General features: G+C 42.6%; 1 protein-coding gene across 1 annotated transcript in view; it reads right to left on the reverse strand.

The window, feature by feature from the left end:
* The window catches only part of LOC149298029 (histone-lysine N-methyltransferase 2A-like), a 44,374-nt gene that overhangs the window by 22,029 nt on the left and 1,526 nt on the right, over nucleotides 1-20,819 (reverse strand). The window contains exons 2-10 of the mRNA XM_089487892.1: nucleotides 7,595-7,664; nucleotides 4,452-7,039; nucleotides 3,216-3,393; nucleotides 2,578-2,812; nucleotides 2,424-2,488; nucleotides 1,870-2,295; nucleotides 1,359-1,429; nucleotides 842-967; nucleotides 230-343 (exon numbers count right to left, since the gene is read on the reverse strand). Coding sequence (XP_089344018.1) covers nucleotides 230-343; nucleotides 842-967; nucleotides 1,359-1,429; nucleotides 1,870-2,295; nucleotides 2,424-2,488; nucleotides 2,578-2,812; nucleotides 3,216-3,393; nucleotides 4,452-7,039; nucleotides 7,595-7,664 — 3,873 coding nt within the window. The remainder of the gene's footprint in view (nucleotides 1-229; nucleotides 344-841; nucleotides 968-1,358; nucleotides 1,430-1,869; nucleotides 2,296-2,423; nucleotides 2,489-2,577; nucleotides 2,813-3,215; nucleotides 3,394-4,451; nucleotides 7,040-7,594; nucleotides 7,665-20,819) is intronic.

Raw genomic sequence — 20,819 nt, forward strand, 5'->3', positions numbered from 1 at the left:
CACCTTACAAAAGAAACATTGCCAAAAGCACTTAAATTAGTTAATAAGTGGTGAATAGACAAACATTTTTGTTAAGAATTACAAGTCACTTGATGTGACTGACTTTCCCTATATCTCAACTTCTCCAATCTCCAATCTAAAACCCATGTTTTACAATGCAACATGTATATATTTTATATAGTATATATTTTATGTATATTCTATATCAATATTTGACACGCACACTCACCTCCACATGTCCGCTGCTGGCACAGAGGAAGCAGACCACCCGAGGAGTGATGGGAGCAGTAGTGAGTATGCCGAGTCCCCCCATCTCCCACACATTACCAACTTCGCCGTCCTCCTGCAGAACAAACAATAGCATATTTTAGTTTACCGTATTGTATTCTTTCTTCAGCGCAGTCTAAAGAGCAACTCCTGCGGTGGGAGTATTTATGTCGGAAAGAAAATTACTCCCGTGCCAAGAATTATAACATGGTTTGTCTTTTTGGGGCTTTTTATATTATATGGCTTGGATCAAAATTGATTCTTGTGAAGATATTACAGCAAAGATTACCTGAATATTTTGAAGACATATATACAGAACGAAACAAACTTGTTTGGCTTGGTTATGCTTGTTGAATTATTTATTTATTGTGGACATCTTTTTAATTGGCCTTGGCAAATAAAACTGAACCATCATACCGATTCTTGTTTTTACCCGTATCGAAAAGGACCCCTGCAATGTTGGGGTAAGAAGAACTTTTATATATAGCAATTCTTAGCGTTGTGGACCCTGTCATCCAAACATTTGTGGGCGACACATCGACTTTAAAAGATATTTGGGCGAATTGGAACATGCCTTGAAATCCACACGGATTCTGTGCACTCCATCAGTGAGCGGTTTTTGTCTGGCGTTTGCTCCGTTACTTATTGGGCTTAGCAGGTTCAAGCTGCTGTCCGGCTTGTTGGTGGGCACGGGTTTGTCCTGTAGAAAGACAAAAGAGCATTACCTGCATCATCAACATACATTACAATCATTATTTATGTCACAGACATTAAATTATTTTTCCATATCACTAATCATGTATTTCTAGGATTTTAAAAGGGCGGCCCTAGTTGTCCTGAACAAAAACAATGTATACGTTTTGTGCGGGTGCATTTTATAAGGAAATGGGTGATCATAGTTCAAACAATTGTAAAAACAAAAACACACAAGAAACGTTAGGGATCAATTGTCATGTCTTGGACAAAATCCATAGTTCTCAATGATTTATACAACTTGTAAGAATAGTTAGATAACAAATAATTTATTTTGTTACAAAAAATAAGGGGAAGATGCATGCTTGTAAGCATTACTGGCAACCAAAAACTCTTACCTTCTCTTTTGATTTGGTTTTGAAAAGAGCGCCCAACCGAGAAGCCAGTTTCTTCTGTTTATTCTCAGAATCTAAAGACGACAAAACATATATAAAAAAAAAAAGTCAAGCTGCCAACAAGTCTTTTGAAAAAAAAAAAAAAAATAGTGACACAAACTAGAAAGAATAAGCTTGATATTACAATCCATTCTGATACTTGAAATTTTAATAGAACAATTCTTAACCAAAAAAGGATTGCCTGTAGTTACACAAACTGCGTGGGTTTGTTGTTATTTTGGGCATTATAATATTTACAGGACAACAAGCAGCCGAAAAACTTTACCACACACTCCAGCATTGCGGCAGCTATACAAGACCACCACTACTACTATGCAATAACTACTCCATTGTATAAAGTCAGCACAACGCAACCTACCAAGGGTGTCCCCGTGTTTCTCAGGTGACTGAAACGGGACCCGATATCATATATAATTAAACTGTTTTATCAGCTTTGAAATGTTTTAACACTTACTGATCTCTGGTGCTGCAGGCAATATCTTCTTTCTGGCCTCGCAGTGGGTTATTTTTGAGGACTCGTTCTTGGCAGGAGGTGGTGGAGAGCTAGCTCGGGGAGGGAGGGGTGTCAAAGATATCGGTGGCGGAGCCGACTTTGTGGTTTTCCGTGGAACCGGGGGTTGCTTGGGTTCGCAAGATAAATTGGGCTGATTTTCTTCAATGCGGTCCTCATCTGCTTTCCTTGGGGCGTCACTTTTCTTTGCCGGTGCCGGTGGGGGTTCATCTGGCACAGCAGGAGGGGCAGGGACAGTGATGGAGGTGGTGGGGTTAGCAGCAGTTGCTGGTATCAAAGCGGTTTTTGGAGAGGATTCTGCAACAGATTTCACCATTGGCATTTCCTTCTTGTCAGTTACCTTGAACTTCTTTTCTTTCTTTTTTGCAGCTTTGTAAGAGACCAAAAACAGGTTTTTTTTATTTGCCAGAGAGAAAGTAACAATGTAATATTTGGAAGCATGGATGGGAAATACTTAGTTAAGGCAATTAAGGGGACAAATCAATGGCGGATGGTACCTTTAGCTTGCTTTTGCAGGAATGCTTTAGATGGCATCCACTGTAAGTTCTGGCATTTTCGCATCCTGGAGAAAATATCAAAACAAAATGTGTGTTAGTAATTAACAGTGTTACGTTTACTGTACTTAAGGGAGAAGGCCATACGAGCGCTTACTTGCAGCACTGTTTTTTGATGTTGCGTCCCCCAAATTTGGGCTTGTCTAGACAATTGGTGCAGATGCCGCAGTCCTCGGGCACCTGGCAACCCGGACACTGGCCGCAGCGCCGTGAACGCCGGCCCTTTTTCACATGGGGCTCCTGTAACGCCTTGCTACGCATGACTTGTTTGATGGGTTTAAGGGGTGGCGCAGGCGGGTCTGCATCCTCTGAACCAGCAATGGATGACTTGTCTGCATGAACAGAAATATCATTATTGGGTCGAGCTTCCATTAATACACAGAAAATGTTGGTGCAAAAGGTCTAATCTAAACAAAGATGACTGGATTTCATTCACCAAATTAAAAAAGGCAGTATGAAGGTTCAGAGAAGGCAAGTTTCTCCAAGAAAGACTTTTTCCCTGTTTTTTTATCTGTGACATTTTTCACATTTATTAAACTATGCTTTATGAAAAGCCCAACCAATCCATCCCTGTAAAAGTGTTTTGCAGAGATCGGCCTTTTCTAATGCTATTTAGTTATTATAGCGTGAATAGGCATGATAAACATCTCGCGCTGCGTGGTAACCGTGGCACGGCATCCCTGACCAATGCTGCAATCAGACTCATTAAGCTCAGCAAATCTTCAAATAACTCACCATCATTTCCCATGGAAGACAAGACCTTCTCTCTCTCCTCCCAGGGTAAGGCACTCAGGGTGGGCATGTCATCTGGAAAAACAGCCCTCTTGCGTCCCAGGGCCACAGCAGCTCGACGGCAGACATGTTTGATCCTGGGTCCGTGTACAGACGCCTCAGAAGAATCACTTTCCTGGCCCTAGGACAGTCATTAGACACAATTAGTACCTTTTGGCTATGCAAATACAGACTTATTGTTTAGCAATAAGGGTAAATAATACCATTTATATATGAACAGAGCACATAATCTAGTTTAGTATTTGTACCTGGAGGTTAAATAAAATGACAATTTTTAGAACTTGTTCCAGAGCGACCCCCTTCCCTCTTAATAGCTAAAGGTAAATGAAATTAATTTTGCCTAGATAAACCTGTAGTCACTAGTAGCATCCTTTTTGCCGTGCTTTCAGAACAAAGACTTATTAAAGAGATATGAATAATGAATTCTGCTATTTGTAGCTGGTAACACTATGTTTGTCTATCGGAATCTGCAGGCAGAGTGATGTTGCGGATTTATGAGTAGGGGAAAGGATAAGGAGAGAAGAAAGGAAGCCTCGCTGATCAGATAGAAAGCAACTTCTAGGAAAGACTATGCTCATGATCAATCCCATTCATAATGAGCAATTTCAAGGGAAAGCAAAGACGGCAAATATATACATACGAGGATTACTATATAATGGTCAACGTGACAAAAAAAATATAGTACTGCTGAGTTGACAAACTAGAGATGAGTATCGATCGATTAGTAAGCCGCAAAGTGCTAAACAAGAGATTGTGATACTGTTCAATTCAATTGTGAATGAGCAGCCGCACGGGAAAAAGGTGAAGTATCACCGCTCTTCATTGCCGGTAAAAGCAGGTGACATGAATGCCTACAAGCTGGAATGAAACCTGACAAAGTAATAAACGGGGGTTTTTTGGAGTCCTGGAGGACCTGAATAGGAAAGGAAATCTCACAAGGGGAGAAAATGTGAACTTCTTAGGTGAGGGCATGTGTCCTCACTGCCGTTAGATAATTATGCCTTTAAAAAGGTTACACGTTCTAGATATTTGTAAAGGTGATTAAAGCACACAATTAGTGCTGCTCAGACTTTAACAAAAAAACCCCAGAAAATTAAGAGTATGAGGCATGTAAATTCAGGCCTTGCCTCGATTCCTCCCCACTATACGTCTTCCCCCACCTGCCTTGGAGTTAAGCACCTGAGCCTTGGGCTGGACTGCTTGCTTCAGGAACTTGGTCTTCTCAATTCTGCACAACTGGGCTTTAGCTTTTCTCAATAAACTGGCCACGTGTTTGTCAGAAACCGGAAATGTGTCAGCCTGGGCCAGCATAGAGCTGATGGACGTAGTGGTGGTCTTTACAGAACTTACAGGCTGGTCAGGTTGGTGTGTGTCTGTGGTTTGGGGTTTGGCATTGGTATCGAGGTCAGGTTTCTCAGAGACTGCCCGACCCTTTTTGGATGCCTTGCATTTGACAGGAGCAGATTCTACAGGTGAAGAAACTGGAGATATGTCTGAAGAAGGGTCTGCAGCAGCAGGTTTCTTCTTCCCCAGGACTTTCACAGGTGTGGTAGAAGTGGTAATTCCCTCTCCATTGCCGTCTTTGCTAGTCTTGCACACAGCATCTGAACCTTTTTTCCTTTTGTCTTTCCTGGAGTCACGGGAATTCTCTTTTTCTAATTCTTTTTCCCTGCTTCTTTCTACGTCCTTCTCCTTAGGCACTTCCTCGGACACCCTGCCCTTGCTCTTGCCTCTTTCCGTTTGAGGGCTCGAAGGCAGCCACTGGAAAAGAGCAGTAGAACTATTGGAAGAGGAAGAGAACGGCTGCCCAGAATTGCCAGCTTGTTTTCTTGGTTTCTGAATTTTTTCTGCTTTATCCCCTGGAACAGATGTAACTGAAGTGGAAGAGAGAGAAAAGCTGGGACTTAAGGCACTGACGGTAACAGGGTTGACATTTATGCTGGAAACTGAGGACGACGGTGGAGGTGTGAAGGAGGTCAGGTTGTTGCTACTCACTCTCCTGCTCCGTGTCCTCATGGAGTGAGATGGGGACCTAGGTTCAGAGCTGCGGATAGGGCTGAAAACCCTTCTCTTTCTTCTCCGAGAGGACATACCCATTATGGAAGACGCTCCACCAGAACGACAAACAGAGGTTGGGAGTGTAACGGATTCAAAGATGCGGGAATGTGCTTCACTGGGAGTGAACCTGGGCGCTCGGAGAATGGGGCTCCGCTTATGGACATCAAACCGAGCCCCTGAGGCATGGAGAGGGGAGAAGAGTCTCCCAGGACCCACCGCAGAAGGTGAAGGAAATCCAGAGGCTGAAGCTATTCCTACATCCTGTGGGGTTAGAGGAGGTGGTCTAAAATTGTCAAAGATGGGTTTTCGAATAAGACCTTCTTTGGCATATTTAGCAGAGGAGAAGTATTGAGACTCTAATCTGGAATGTTTCAATGACGTCCAACGAAAGGTTGGTTCTCTCAGGATGGATCTTCTCTTTTCATGAAGGCGAGAGCCAGAGAGGAAGGAAGTAGCCATAGGGATCGCTGGAGGCATTAACCAAGGAGTATGATCAGAGAGGGTAGGAGCAGGTTGCAAAGGTGCAGAGGGACTTAATAATGGAGGAGGCGGCGATGTAGAAGGCTGAGAGAGATTTTTTTTTCCTGGTCTTGAACCAAAAGCTCTATTGCATACAGGAAGCCTTCTACTCCTTGTGCCACAACCATTACTTGCAGGGGGAGATTGTGGAGTGGGGACAGGTGTCTCTGCGACTCTTCCTTGAGACTCACTTATGGCTGGGGTCTCTTCCGAGGCATGAGATTCTGTTGAGGTGTCCACACTTGGACTGCTGGATCGAGAGTCGTCAGAAGTGGCCTGCGATGAGCGTTGCGATGCCTCACTTGATTTTTCACTGGAACCACATGAGGCTGCTGCAAAACGTCCATTGTTGGGAGCAGTCTCCAACCGTGCAATCTTAATAGGAGGCTCATAGTCTTCATCCTCTATGAATCTCCTTGGTGTCTTGATGATGCGAGACGAGACTGTGCTCACCACAGGCATTATAAATTGGCGAATGTTCTTTAGCTGAGTGCCCCCTTTCCGTCCTTGAAGCTTTGCTGCTTCCAGCTCCATTTTTTTCTGAGCTCCCTTCTTGGCTTTCTGTAAAAGTTGCTTGGCAATGGTTGTATCTGTTCTCTTGGATGATGGGATTATTCTCACTGGCTTCATTCTACGTGCACTATGTTTTACAGAAATTCTGCTCTCTTCATTTGAGGGCTGAGGGGAGCCCTCTTTGCGACCCTTTGGGCTTTTTTCAGTTTGGGACTGTTTTATGACCACCCCAGAAGATGCCTCTTTCAACCTTTCAGAAGATGGAGGTCGTCCACGCCGCCTGACAACATGAACACTTCCCTTTCTCCCAATTTGTAGTTTGTTGCTTTTAAATTTGGATTTAAGAGGAGATAGTTTGACAGCTCTGAGTTTCTTAATTCTTGCAGCATGCTCAAATGTGGTCGATTGCTTTCTTCTCTTTGTTTTCTCCTCAAGCAGAGCCTTTGTGGTCTCAGAGGCATCTGTTTTTTCATGCTGCAACTTGAACTTGACACCGCCATGTGCTGGAGGTCTACCTCGTCTCTTCTCTTCAGGCTTGCTCTCAGGTCTCTTTGATTTATCTGAAGGCCTGAGCTCCTGTTTGGTTGCTGCAGCACTATGATTCTCTGTAGAAGCTTCAGAGATGCGAGACTGGCTATTCCTGGGCCTTCCACGAGGTTTTCTTGGGGTTGTCTGATCTGGAGACAAAAATAAAAGGGGAAATCAAGTTAAAACATTACTTCAGCTCATATATGCAGAAATATGGTTAGTTAAAGGTCCTCCTGGTGAAATATTGTTTGAATTCTCTTATACTCTGTACAGATTGGGTTTGTTACAGTAGGTCATAAAACTCAAGCCCAAGTAATGATTCTCCTACCAAGGGTTTTTACAACAAAAAAGCAAATTCAATCTAAAAAACAAATAAAACAAAAACAACAAAGTACTGGTAACACTCAAAGGGACAAAAACAATCTTTGGAATTAGAGCACAATTTTTCCCCCTGCTGACAGTAGGAACATACTACCAGCTCAAGTTAACACAAACTCGCTAACCACCTAGTTTTCATGAGAACAGTGAGACAAAATTATTAAGGTTTTGTTTTTAGGTTTTATTATTATTTCGCAAAACTTTACCATGCAGCTAATAGTTTTACAAAATGAACAGATTGACCATAAATGAGAAACTCTGGTTAAAATAGCAGATAATCATAAATATAACTTTCTATGGAACAGCTCACATTATAAAATTTATACCTGATGGTGACTTTTCTGGGCTGCAAGTTTCAACGTCCTCATCTGAACCAAATCCCAAAAAGTGATCTTCCTAAAATAAAATGTAATACGATATTTAATACTGACCTTCATCTACCAAAAAACCCCATTGTACACAAATTACAGAGTTTACCCAATAAACATTAATAACCTAAGATTAGGCAAACTAAAACTTAGCTTCCGTTGTAAATAGATTCACCAGTGGTGTTTCCCATTCTAAAGATTGTCCCTATAAGTTTGTTAAATGTCTATTTTTGTCCCCCCCCCCAAACATATGGGACTTTCCATTGATACATTTATACGTATAGCCTTACATAAAAAATGAGAAAAATGGAAAAAAAACATGCTTTGAACCATTTTTTTTTTTTAAATCAGTCAACACATATTTTGCTCAACTGGATTCTTCTGTGACTCCAATACTGGTTTTGCCATAACACTGATGCTATGCTGACAGAATATCCCCTGTAATTTTAGATCCGGCTACTATTTATTCTACATGCCAACAAACTAACTGAAATAACTTACACACATGAAGAAAATGGATAAAGCTATCTTGAAAGTAAGAGGAAAAAAGTGAAGAAACTAAAGTTAGAAGAAGCATTGCAGAAAGTAACGATAAGAGCCATTTGGTCCATTAAAAGTTATCGGCTATCAAACTTTGTCCATCCAAGCCTGTCCACAAATAGCATTCTGATAAATGTAACCGTGATCCAGTTAATACCTAATGGGCGCACTGATCTACTCGACTGTAGATGCCAATGATCTCCCCCAAAGCAGCAAACACAGAAAAGCATTCCCAATCATCGATGTTTGATGCCTTCCGAGGGTCAGTCAGGATGTCATATCAACAGACTGGGTATACAGATCATACAATTCCTGGCAATAGTGCTGCTATTATCCTGCCGATTCAGAAATAAAGTAGAAGTGGAAATAGAGGGGGAAGAAATCCCTGAAAACTAATGTATCAACATTCAATGTCCATAAATTAAAAAGTAGGTTTTATTATTAAACATTAGAATGAGGGAAAATATATATTCTATACCCAAAGTACATCGGCATACCTGGGATCACAACTGGAATCTGAGTGGCCTTTGGCTGTGCCTACTCTTCTCCCATGCCACGCCCACTAAAGGCTGGATTTTGCTAGCCACACCCCTTCACAAAGCCACTCCCACACACATGGGACAGCTCCAGGTAGTCTCCTTCCCTTGTATGACCGGCAGGCAAGAGAACAGATTTGGGCCCCGTAGTATATAATGCGGAAACGAAAGGCGTGAGAGGGCCGGCTGGAAATTCAGTCCGTGAGTCACTGCTGTCGTTCTGTATGAGCTATTCATCAAAATCTGCACCACAGATATAACTGGAACGGTTACAATTTGCACTCACTTGCTTATTTACGCTCTCGTCCAATTCATTGATATGTTGATGCTACAAAAACCAAAAAAAACTAAAAAACCAAAAACTAAACCAAGAGTTGAAGTTTTTTTTTCTAACAACAATATTTTATATATATTTGAGTCAGACAAAAAAACTTCAACTCTGCTCCTTGGCAAAATGTTAAATATTTCTAGTGTGCTTGCCTATATAGAGCAAAGATGAAAATACATCGAACCCATTTCAAGGTTTTGAAGCAACACATGTGGGACATCAAGGAGTTAATCACTCAAATGCAAACTACATGAGTCAAACCAGCAAAGGAAATGACAAAGAAGTTGGGGGTGTTTTGTATTAAATGGTATAGCGAACATTTGAACCCAAATCCAAAGTCCTATGACTCAAAGGCGCTGCTTATTGAACCATCCTTACAGTAAAGCTGTTAAAAGCATTTTACCTTCTAATGTATTCGTGATCTCATTTTTGGGAAAGTTACTATGCATTTCCTTTCAGGTCTGCACCAGCAACGTGAACATGATGCACCCCAACACGCTAAAGACTGGTTATGGCTAAAAGCATAAGAGAAATGAGAGCATGTAACGAAATGACGGGAGGAGGAATGAGAACCGACATTGGAAATTCCGAGGAACTAAGCTGCAATACACAGTAGCGGCCCCTAGGCCGTGGGTCTGCACATTTACACGGGTTAGAGAAACAGACAAATGAGCCAATACATGTATGACGCTTAGGAGATTCAAATAATAGTCATTGGTCTCTCTTCAATTTTGGGCATAAAACAAGCCAGATCATTATCAATAAAAGCACTACGGCAGGATCACTGTTGACAATCCCATCTGAACAAGGGGCAGAGCCACAAAGACAGTTCTGCAAGTTAAAGGGGGCACTACAGCCATCACAAGCACTGAATCCATCTGTACATTTAAAGCGATCTCTGAGCGACCATTGTGCACTTGCTACGCACCGAGATGGTAGAGAACTCCCCCATACGCGTTTCCCCGTCCTCCAGCTATTTTCCATGTGCAGGGAGTGTATCCTCACCTCCAGCCCCGCTCTGTAAACGCTGCAGCCAGGTATCTCTCGTGTGAGGAAAGCACTCCCTTTATCTCCATTCAGCCGATGCGTGTCAATCGTCTGACCACAGATGAGGGCAGCTTCAGAGAGCGCTGCTGGGTAGTTCTGTCGTGCGACTGCTGGAACATGCTTTCTTTCCAGACCAAAAAAAAAAAAAGTCTGCATCAGTTTTCTTCTTCCTCCATGATCCGACATTTCTTGGGTCAGTCGGGGGGCTTTACACCTGTGCAAAAGGGGAACCAGCCCCTGCAGCATTTCCCAAAGTCAGTGCTGGGAGTGACCGGAGACGGGTATATCGCGTGCACCGAGGTGTATTTGGCCGAGCGTATCTCCTGTATACAATGTATTTGCCAAAAAATCCTAAAAAAGAGGAAATGGTACCGGACCGACAGGTGTCCTCAAACCCGTCAGTCACACCGCGGGAGCCATTTATACAAATGTCAATTCAAAGTTCTTAAAGAGTCAAAAATCATCAGCACTAGATATCAATACAGAACTGATCACTTAAAACAGCAATTCACAAAGGGGGAGGAAAAAGCACTTTATTTACATAAACAAAAACTACGGTCATGCACAAGCACACTAACCTGCCAGAGACACAACAGGGCACCCCTGGGTCATACACACAGAGAGACCAAATGACAGAATACATGAACCGAAGCACAAGAACCCCGTATTCCTGCCCGACACCAGAACATAAACGTGCCATGCTTAAAAGTCTAGTGATTAGCAGTTTGCCGTCCCTCGCCCGTTTCCTGCGGGTGATAAGAGCATTCAGGGAAGGGTAGAAAATGCTTCTCTTACCCTTGGGTTGGAATAGGACAAACAAAATCTGCCGGATGTCCACACAAACGCTCTGATCAGAGAACAAGTGACCAAGACAGCAATAAAAAATGTTTTATTGGGAATTGCACCAGTGAACAGGACAAAAAAAAAAGAAAGAACATCCAATTCATCCAACAGGAAAAGGTGAGCATGAATGCCATCGGACCATTTTCAACTTTAAACATTACTAGATTCATATATCTAATCTGTATCTTGGATTTAATAACCGATTAACCTCCTTTGGCAGCAATTAACTCAATCACTTCCGGTAGCTGCGGATCAGACCTGCACAGTGTTCAGGACTGCTTAAGTTCAGCCATATTGCTAAGAGGTTTAGTATGAATGGTCACTCCACATCACCTCTAATGGGTTAAGGTCTGCGTTCTACTCCAAAAAAATGATTTCTTTAATAGATTTTTAGGGTCATAGTCCTGCTGCTTTCCACTACTTCTACTGAGCTTCAGCTGGCGGACTGCCACCCTGATATCACCCCACATGATAACTTGCCGCATGTTCCTCCCAAACAATTCAACGTTCATTTCATCTATTTGGGAAAACTTCAGGCACACGGAAGTTTTTCCTTTCGTGGTGTCCTGCCATGGACTGTTCAATGTTTTGTATGTGGTAGACTCATGAACAGAGATGTTAACCAGTTCCGAGGATTCATTTACGCCTTGTTGTTACTGTAGGTTTTATTTTACCTCACTGAGCAGTCTGCATTGTGCCTTTGGAGTCATCTTGGCTGGGATCCTCTTCTAGGTAGCCACATTACTAAATAGTAGGGAAGCACAGATACACCAGTGGCCGAAATATATCGGACGAAAAGGGCATTATAGGCAACATGCCGAAATGGGGGAAAAAAAGAAAAGAAAAACGGCAGAAAATAATCGTCCGCAGCACCCTGCTGCTTACCTATACGTTTCTCGCACACACTGCTCACTCTCCTGTACCGCCCAGGGAGAGCAGGAACCCAGCGGAGTCACATGACTCTGCTCCGCTCCTGGGTAGGACAAGAGAAGTTGTTCGCGAGCAGCAGTCACACTCCTATTATGCCAAGTCAGCCAGTACATGCCAGAATCTAGGTATGTCTGAGTGAGATTGCTGCTACTCATTTATATATATATTTTTTCCGTCCAATTTGGGTGTGTTACTTATTTTGAATAAAAGTGTGGGGGTTTTTTTTGTAGTTTTTTATTTTGTTATGGGGGGGGGGGGGTCATTTTCGGTTTCGGTTTTCATTTCGGTGTATCCCTACTAAATAGTCTCAGTTTATAAACAATTTGTCTAACTGCGGACTGATGAACTGATGAATACGTAAAGATAACTTTGCAGCCTTATGCAAATCATCAATTCTTGATCGTAGGTCAGATTCCATGACGATTCACATCAGCAGATGATTCCGGAGAATAGCAAACTCTAAATGTTTCAGTCTTTTTTATGTCAAAGTAGCTTTAAAACATCAATCCTGTTTCATGGACTGGACTCCAGGTTTGCCAACGCCTGACTCCAATTAGCTGTTTCTGCAGTCATTAGTCTAGGGATTCACTCACTATTTCCAACCCACACTGTGAATGTTTGATGGATTCAATATGGACAATAATACATTAATTTGTGTTATTAGTAGAAACAGGTTGTGTTCATTATTGTAACTTAGATAAAGACAATGACATTGTAAGACAAATGTATAAATTACTGGTAATTCCAAAGGGGTTCACTCTTTTTGCCACTGTATATTTTGTACTTTACTCTGTAAACACAGGCAGACGGGTAGAAAAAAAAAAATGATAGACCTGCTATAGAGAAGTATGAAAAGACAATGAGGCCGAGGGCTCAATGCATATAAAGAAATAGTAACGCAGAAAAAAATAAATGGACTATAGATGATATTTAGAATGCCTGCATTAAACAGAGGTTTATAATGAGCAAATATAATGAACTGCAGTAGTAAAAAAAAATCATTAGGAGTATCAACAGCAGCGTTTGGCAGTTGAAGATCAATGTTTAAGTTACATGAGCGGCAGCCAAACCCACCAATGCTTGCTTAATACTAATTTAGCGTATGTGGGCGCTGCTGGTATGCAGGCTCAGCTCTCTATCACACAGCATTTGCAGGACGTGTACTTAGGTATGCTTCCTGCTTACACTTCCTTCCTGTACAGCTAGCCAAGCGAAGGAGGCACAATGATTCACCAACAACCCAGATTAATCACCTGGTGGCTTAAATTATTTGGGCATCATATATATGATATACAAACCTACAAATGCCACATGCGGTAGACTGTATGAGGATTATTTCTGTTCTGTTATATTTAATTAGGTGGCTACATCCATAAGCCTCAACCCCACTGTAAAGCCCTCCAAAGGCAGCACATCAGGATAGTTATTTTAAAGAGAACATGTAGACGTATCACACACACACACATATATATTATATACATTTTGCATTAATCCTCCAGTCTCTGGTTTGAAAGCCTTCATAATCATAACATGTACTGTTCTGACTGTTCAGGAAACATACTCCGCTGTATGATTCTCATATACTTCTTTCAGGATTACTATAAAAAAAAATACCCACATGCACTTACGCAAAACAGTGGGTTTCACACCTATTCTACAAACTAAATATTAATATACACTTGTCGTAATAAAGCTATGGCTGGAACCTCATCCATACCATTTGTACATCCACACAAATATACACAATGAAAGCACTACCAGGAGGCGAGGGTCATGGAGAAATGGACACATGGCATCAGACCGTATGCAGAAGTATAATAAATACAGAATGGTTCTGTTGGCTTAAATTCACCATTTACAAGATTAAGACGATATTTACAAGACATCGGCTCTGCGCGGGGGGGGGGGGGGAAATGCCCCTCTCCTTGCTCTGCCACTTCCACTCGGCATTTTCCTCTACCCCCTAATTTCTATTTCTTCTACCCAACCTTTCCCCCCCCTTCTTACTGGGTGAAGCTGGCATGCTATGCACAGAGGGGGTATTAATCTTACAGACACACACGTGTTGCCTGGGGTGAACAGACCAATGGCCTGCCATTCCGCGTTCAAGCCATTGTCCACGTGGAAGTACATGCGAGTAACACTAGCAGTGGGGGGAACGGAGCGAACGGTGTAAGGCAGGTGTATAGTTTGGGAGGATATTTTGCTTTGTATTAACAGTCTGCAATGATGCAGCTGCCAAACCGGGTATGTACTTTGTTTCTGTTTTTCTCCCCCCCCCAAAAAAAAACAAATTAATAAAATGTTGCCATACCCTAAATACTTTTTGGTAGCAAAACTAGCATTTTTTTGGTTAAGGTGCTACTTTAGTACAAGAACAATTATTTTTGTATTTACATATTTTGTATTTGCATTCTGATCTAGCGGTTGAATCCTCACAAATATTTGTATTTGGGTATTATGCGGGATCCTCTAATAAGTGTTCCATATTTATTTATGAAGCTCTGCATTTTATTTTATTTTTAGAGCCCTATCTGTCCTGGGGAAAAAAAATATATATAAAACGTGCGGATACACAAAACGAGACTCAGGAAATGAAAGACATTTACTTCTGAAGAAAGAGAAAGTGCTGAAAACGCTTCTGTCCTTCATCCTACACAGGATCACACAGGGGCATCAATCCAGCCGACACGTGACGTCACAAACCCATCAGCGGGATCTTCCGCTAACAGATCTAACACCACCGCGTGACATCTGCTTCTAACAGCAAAACCAGATCACCATTGGAGGGGCACTCCAGCCATCACATGCACTTTAATGTATAAGACAGCTGGATGATCCCTTTACATTCGGGGATGTCACATTCCACACTGCAGCTTCTCCCCAAGGTATGCATTTAGCAGGGTAGATTAATGTATATAAAAGTTCTTAAAAACGACTAATACGAATTCCTTGTTCATGGAGCTGCCTGGGATACTGGAGTATGCCTTTAATATAGATAATACCATGTTTCATTACACTGTAGCAATAGAGGTATTTTTTCCAACTTAAAAGGGGAAGTCTCAGGGGAAAAGAAATCTAAACAACCAATACACTGCAGCATAATGGGTTTTATTTAATTTTGTTCCAATAAACATTATTTGCAGAACTCTAGGTCGCCATTGTTGCGCAGTCAGAATGCTGCATTACTTCCACTTTATTAATACCCCTTAATGACCAATGACATACCAGGTACATCACAGAAAAAAGGTCCGTTTACGACTGATGATGTGCCTGGCACCTCAATGCATTAAATAAGCTTAGAAAGCGATCTAGGATTGCTTTCTCTGATTGAATGGTGTTGCTGTAATGCCTGCAACACCGAAAACTGCAGCAGGGGCCCCTTGTGTTGACGCTCCCTGGGGCGTCAACGTCTGCCATATACAAAAGAGCTAACGTTTAAACGACATTGCTGAAACGCCTCGATAGCAAGGCATTCAGCGACAAAGAAAAACCCACCCCAAGACGCACTTTGATGGTGGCGGCTTCCATTACAAAAAAGTACGTTTCCAAGAGGGTCTCTCCAGGCCATCCTAAGAATTCTGGGCTTCCCTGCAGGTTGAAGTACTGCAGGGCTGCAACTAACTTATTTTCATAATCTATTCGTTGGCCGATCATTTTTTCGATTAATCTGATAAATAAATGTAAATTTTTCATTTATTTAAAATAATTTAACAAACAGGATGTTAAAAACAAACAGCAGAATAAGATAACTAAGAAAAATACATTTTCTTGTTTTTATTTCCCAAAATGCCCACCCAGTTATGCACATTTGAGCCCAGGCTTGCCACACTGCCTGCCAGATATGCCACATACCCCCAGATATGCCACTGTGCTCTCCCCACTTATGCCACATATCCCCAGATATGAGACTGTGCCTCCCCAGATGTCTTATACCCCCTATTTGCCACTCTGCCCAACAAACATGCCTTAACCCCCTATATACCACTGTGCCCTTGATATGCCCCCCAGATATGCCTTACACCTCCAAATATGCCTTATAACCCCAATATGCCACTCTGCACCGATGAAATGCATTATACCCCCTATTTGCCACTCTGCCCCAAACATGCCTTAACCCCCTATATACCACTGTGCCCTTGATATGCCCCATACTGCACAAATATGCCCCTCTGCCCCCCAATATGCCTTATAACCCCTATATACCACTGTGTCCTTGATATGCCTTATACCCCCAAATATGCCACTGTGCCCCCCCAAATATGCCTTATAACCCCTATATACCACTGTGCCCTTGATATGCCACACCCCTCAGACTTATCCCCCGTGCTCCAGACTCCTTGGTGTCTGGTAGGGGCAGCCGGTGAGCGTCTGCGCGATGTGCGCATACAACCTCTGTTTCTTGCCGGCACTTTCACTGGAGCTTCTATGACTGGGCACCGGAAGGTCACGTGACATCGGTGCCCCTTCACAGAAGCCCCAGCGGAAGTGCCGGCAGTAGCGGAGGTTGTCAGCATCGCACAGACGCCCACCAGCTGTCAGAGAGGAGGATCCGGGTCCCCTGCAGCGCTTCGGGGAATCAGGATCTTAAGTGTTATTATCCAACCTCTGCTCTGAAAAAACCCTCATCTTATAATCGATAAAATCGATTCAACTAATCTGGAATGGGTTTTCATGGCTGAGGAGCTGCAAGCAAGCCTCGCATCACGAAGTACAATGCCAAGTATATAGAGCAGGGGTGTCCAAGTTTTTTCTGCAGTGGGCCAATTCATCAGAATTGTATACGTGCGCGGGGCGCACTCATTTTTCACTGTGAAAAAATATAGCCTTTAATAAAATATGCAGATTAAAATAAGTAAACGACACAAAACCTGGTTGGCTGGGCATGATAGGAGTGTGATTGCTGTCAATCATATAGAAATTAATGGTTATTGTATTTTTTTGTCCAATTTTAGTGTGTTAACCACACTTTTGTTAAAAGTAACACCACAATTGGACAAAAAAAAAATCAACAATATGACTTGGCATGATAGGAGTGTGATTGCTAACAGCAAACACACTCTTTGTATACCCAGGCAACCAGTAAATGCTGGAACCTAGGCATGATGGGACTGTGACTGTTGGTAGCAGATTCCTGTTAGCTGTTAGCAATCACACTCCTACTCCACAGCACTTGCACATCCATGCTATCACACACAAAAATTCATTCATTCACAGATTCATTCCCTCAATCAGGCATACTCAAACACCCACCCCCACCCCCTTACCTGCACTACAGCTCTCGATGCCACTCACAGACTTCAGCAGGGGGCGTGGCCTCCGCTTCCTCTGTGCAGGACAATAAGACCTCCCACAAGTAAGCAGCAGCAGGGCTCTTGTGATCCTGGCTGCCGATCTCACGCGGGCCGCACCTCAAGGTCCTGCGGGCCGCATGTTGGACACCCCTGATATAGAGTGATGTAAATCGCACCGTCACTGAAATCTGAAGCAGGGGAAACGTGTTCTGCGGAGTGACGACTTCAGTTTGTCTGACCGTGCCAACTGTAAACTTTGGTGGAAGAGGGATAATAGTCTGGTGCCGTTTTTCAGGGGTTGGACCCCTTGATTGCAGTGAAGCTAAATCTTAATGCTTCAGTATACCAAGACATTTTGGACAAGGCTATGCTTCCAAATTTGTGTTACCAGTTTGGGGAAGTCCCTTTTCTATTCCAGTATGACTGCTCCCCAGTGCACAAAGCAAGGTCTATAAAGACATGGTTGGATGAGTTTGGTGTGCAAGAACTTCACCGGCTGCACAGAGCCCTAACCTCGACTCTACCAAACACCTTTGGGATGAACTGGAACAGAAATTGTGAGCCAGGTCTTCTCATCCAACATCAGTGTCTGACCTCACAAATGCTCTACTGGATGAATGGGAAAAATCCCCACAGAAACTCCCCAAAATATTGTGGAAAACCTTCCCAGAAGAGTGGAAGCCGTTATAGCTGCAGAGGGGACCAACTTCATATTAATGTCTGTGTATTTAGAATGCAATGTCATAAAAGTTACTGTTGTTGAATCGTCAGGTGTCCCAATACTTTTTTCCATAACATATAATAACTAAGGATAACCTTTAAAAAAGTCGCCCCCCCCCCCGTTACAAATGCATGGAGGGATTTATCAGAACACCCCTCCCCCAACATTCTTCCTTGTCCCTTAGCTTACATGAGGTGCATTTCCAGCTTACTAGTGCACACGTAAAGTATATTAACCCCCTTCTCCAACATACAGAAAGCACTCCCACTGATATCAATGGGATCACTTTCCTGCCAGGGATTGGCTTCAAGCAGCCCAAAATAGCACCAACAAAAGCAGAGGGTGGTGCACTGCAGCGACTTTACAAGGTGTTTTTTCTTCTTTTGTTACAGGTAAGTAATGCACATGAAAATATTTTACAAATACCTCAATATGCATTCTTTGTTGGTGGGGCTGTACTTGACATTATCCCATTATTCATTATATTTTATTGTTTACCACAAGGCAGTTTTCATACAGAAAACCATTAAACTCTTGATTTTAATGTAATACTTGAAATAAAAATACGTGAATGAGTCCCCTTTATAAACTGAAGCTTGTATCCGAAGTATTAGAAACGATAACATGTAAATCATAGTAACGAACTTGGCAAATATGCCTGAAACTCCTATGCGATTCTCAGTGTTGTTTTCTTGGGGACAGAGAATCATCCAGATGACACAAGCTCTATGGAGAAAACATTTTAACACAACACAGACTCCTGCATCCACGATTCTCTTAAAAGGGCTAAAAAAAAAATTAAAAAAAATTAAAAAAAAGATTGTAATCACTGGTAAGTAAAAAAAAAAACAAAACAGTAATAAGCATCTCTTCATACGATACACAAAAGCTCATTTCACGGCATCAAACCATGTGCCCCATGCCTGGTTTTCTGAACATATATGTACTGCCATGTTGTAATGTGGGCTGTACATCTGTATGTTTATATGCATGTATGTGCATACACATAGATACGATATAAACAGAAATGTCTAACGGTGGAAGCTGCTGTACCGTCACACCTCCTTGCTCCCTCACGTGCGCCTAAACAGTGACACAGCAATCCACCAGTCTGTGCCTTTCTAACAGCTTAAAGCACAGAGTTTTAAATAAAAGGAGCTCGGAGCCAGGGCTGATTTCTCACATAACAAGCAGTAACAGTTAATGCACCTTCCTGCATTACATATTTGAAAGTATATTCACGTGCCAAGCTGCTACACGCATTACTCATCCCACTATCAACACCAGAGCCATCCATGCCTGAAAACCGAGGCGGTTACATAACACGTGCAACGGGCTGCACACAGGAATCCTGGAGACAGAAAGGATGCTGCATATCACACGGTATATTTTATTAACATGCACAAACACAGCCGATCACGGTCTTGCACCAGAGCAGCGCCACGCGTTACTGATCTTTACATTATAAAGGACAGGTGTTGGGCAGTAATTCTCTACCAGCTCTACAAACATAGCAAGCGAGCATATAGCTGAAAAAATGATTAATACTAGATGCAAACAGACCAAAGAGTTTCTCCACATGGATAATCAAACAAACAGAAGTGGTAGGATGTGACCTTTTCAACAGTTTGTGACAGCGGCACCCAGAAAATCATATACACTTTTTTAAAGCAACACTATTTTAAAGTCGCTTTCTAGAGGCCAACTTTTCACCGATACATTGTCACTTGTCGAGCGCACGCATGGATGAAGAGTTATATTTAAAAAGTACGGGCTGCGCAAGTACCCACAAACCTCTCCGTTCCATCCCAGAATGCTATGCACCAATCACACGCTCAGCATTCTGGGACTGAAGAGACGGCTGTCCGGGTCAGTGTGCAGCACCCAGCACTATTCACATACATACATCTGCTCGTGACATCACTCGTACGGCGTATACATAAATGGGTGAAACTTGGATGACAGATCTAATGTAATTAAGGCGGATGTGGCCAATCCCCACATTATACAAAGAAGACATCTGTGAATTAACCTTTAATTGTTACACGTTGCAATGTGTTTGGGATACATAACATGGTGTCAGCCATCTCAACCTCCTCCTTTCAGGTCCTACACGACTAATGAGGAGAAAAAGTATTTTCCATTTTTACCCCATGAGGCAAGTGCCTTACTTTTAAACTGATCACCTAAACACTGGACTGGGGTTTAAGAGATATAGATGACAGGAATCGGGCGGGTAGAGGTTCAGACGTTTGAGGGCCAAAAGAAAGTAGACCACAGATGAACCCCGTGAGGTCCTACATGATAACAAGCAGCACCGGGACAAGGGAAGCCTGTGACACCAAAGAGGGGGAGGGAAACGGGCTAAACTTAAACATTCAAGCAAGAGAAACGTTGCAAACAACAAAAGAGAAATAAAGAAGAAATGTAAGAATCAAGAGATGACTGGCAACAAAATGGAGAACAGAGGAAGAGTGGGAGAAGGGGGGCTACAGAGGGATATGTTGAGCAAATGCTCTTGCCACCCACCAATATTAAATGAAGACCCCCTTCCCTAGGCTCAGACAGCAGCTGGTCTCCTGCCGCCAAAACAAAGCCCCCCTCATCATTCCCAGGCACAATAACACAGCCATCCCACACACCCCACCCTCCTCCCCCCGTATTTACTACACACAGACTGTGTGAGAGACCACGGCAGGGGTTATATTTACAGCATTTCATGTATGTCTACAGCAAAACCCGGACCACCGCAGACAGATCTCTCTACTTCGCTGAAATTGTAAACCGAGCTCAATGTTAAAAACATCTTACGGTGCATCTAAAAACTACAGCACAACATGTTCTGCTCATACAAAGACTTGCCGTGAGACATACATGACATGTGATGCAGCCTCCAAAGCAGCTCAATGAAACAAAAAATGAGAGCCCAAGAGGGCAACACACA

Source organism: Sceloporus occidentalis, unplaced genomic scaffold, assembly GCF_023333645.1.
Source record: "Sceloporus occidentalis isolate IW3139 unplaced genomic scaffold, rSceOcc1.0.p SCAF_35, whole genome shotgun sequence".
NCBI classification, from domain to species: domain Eukaryota; kingdom Metazoa; phylum Chordata; class Lepidosauria; order Squamata; family Phrynosomatidae; genus Sceloporus; species Sceloporus occidentalis.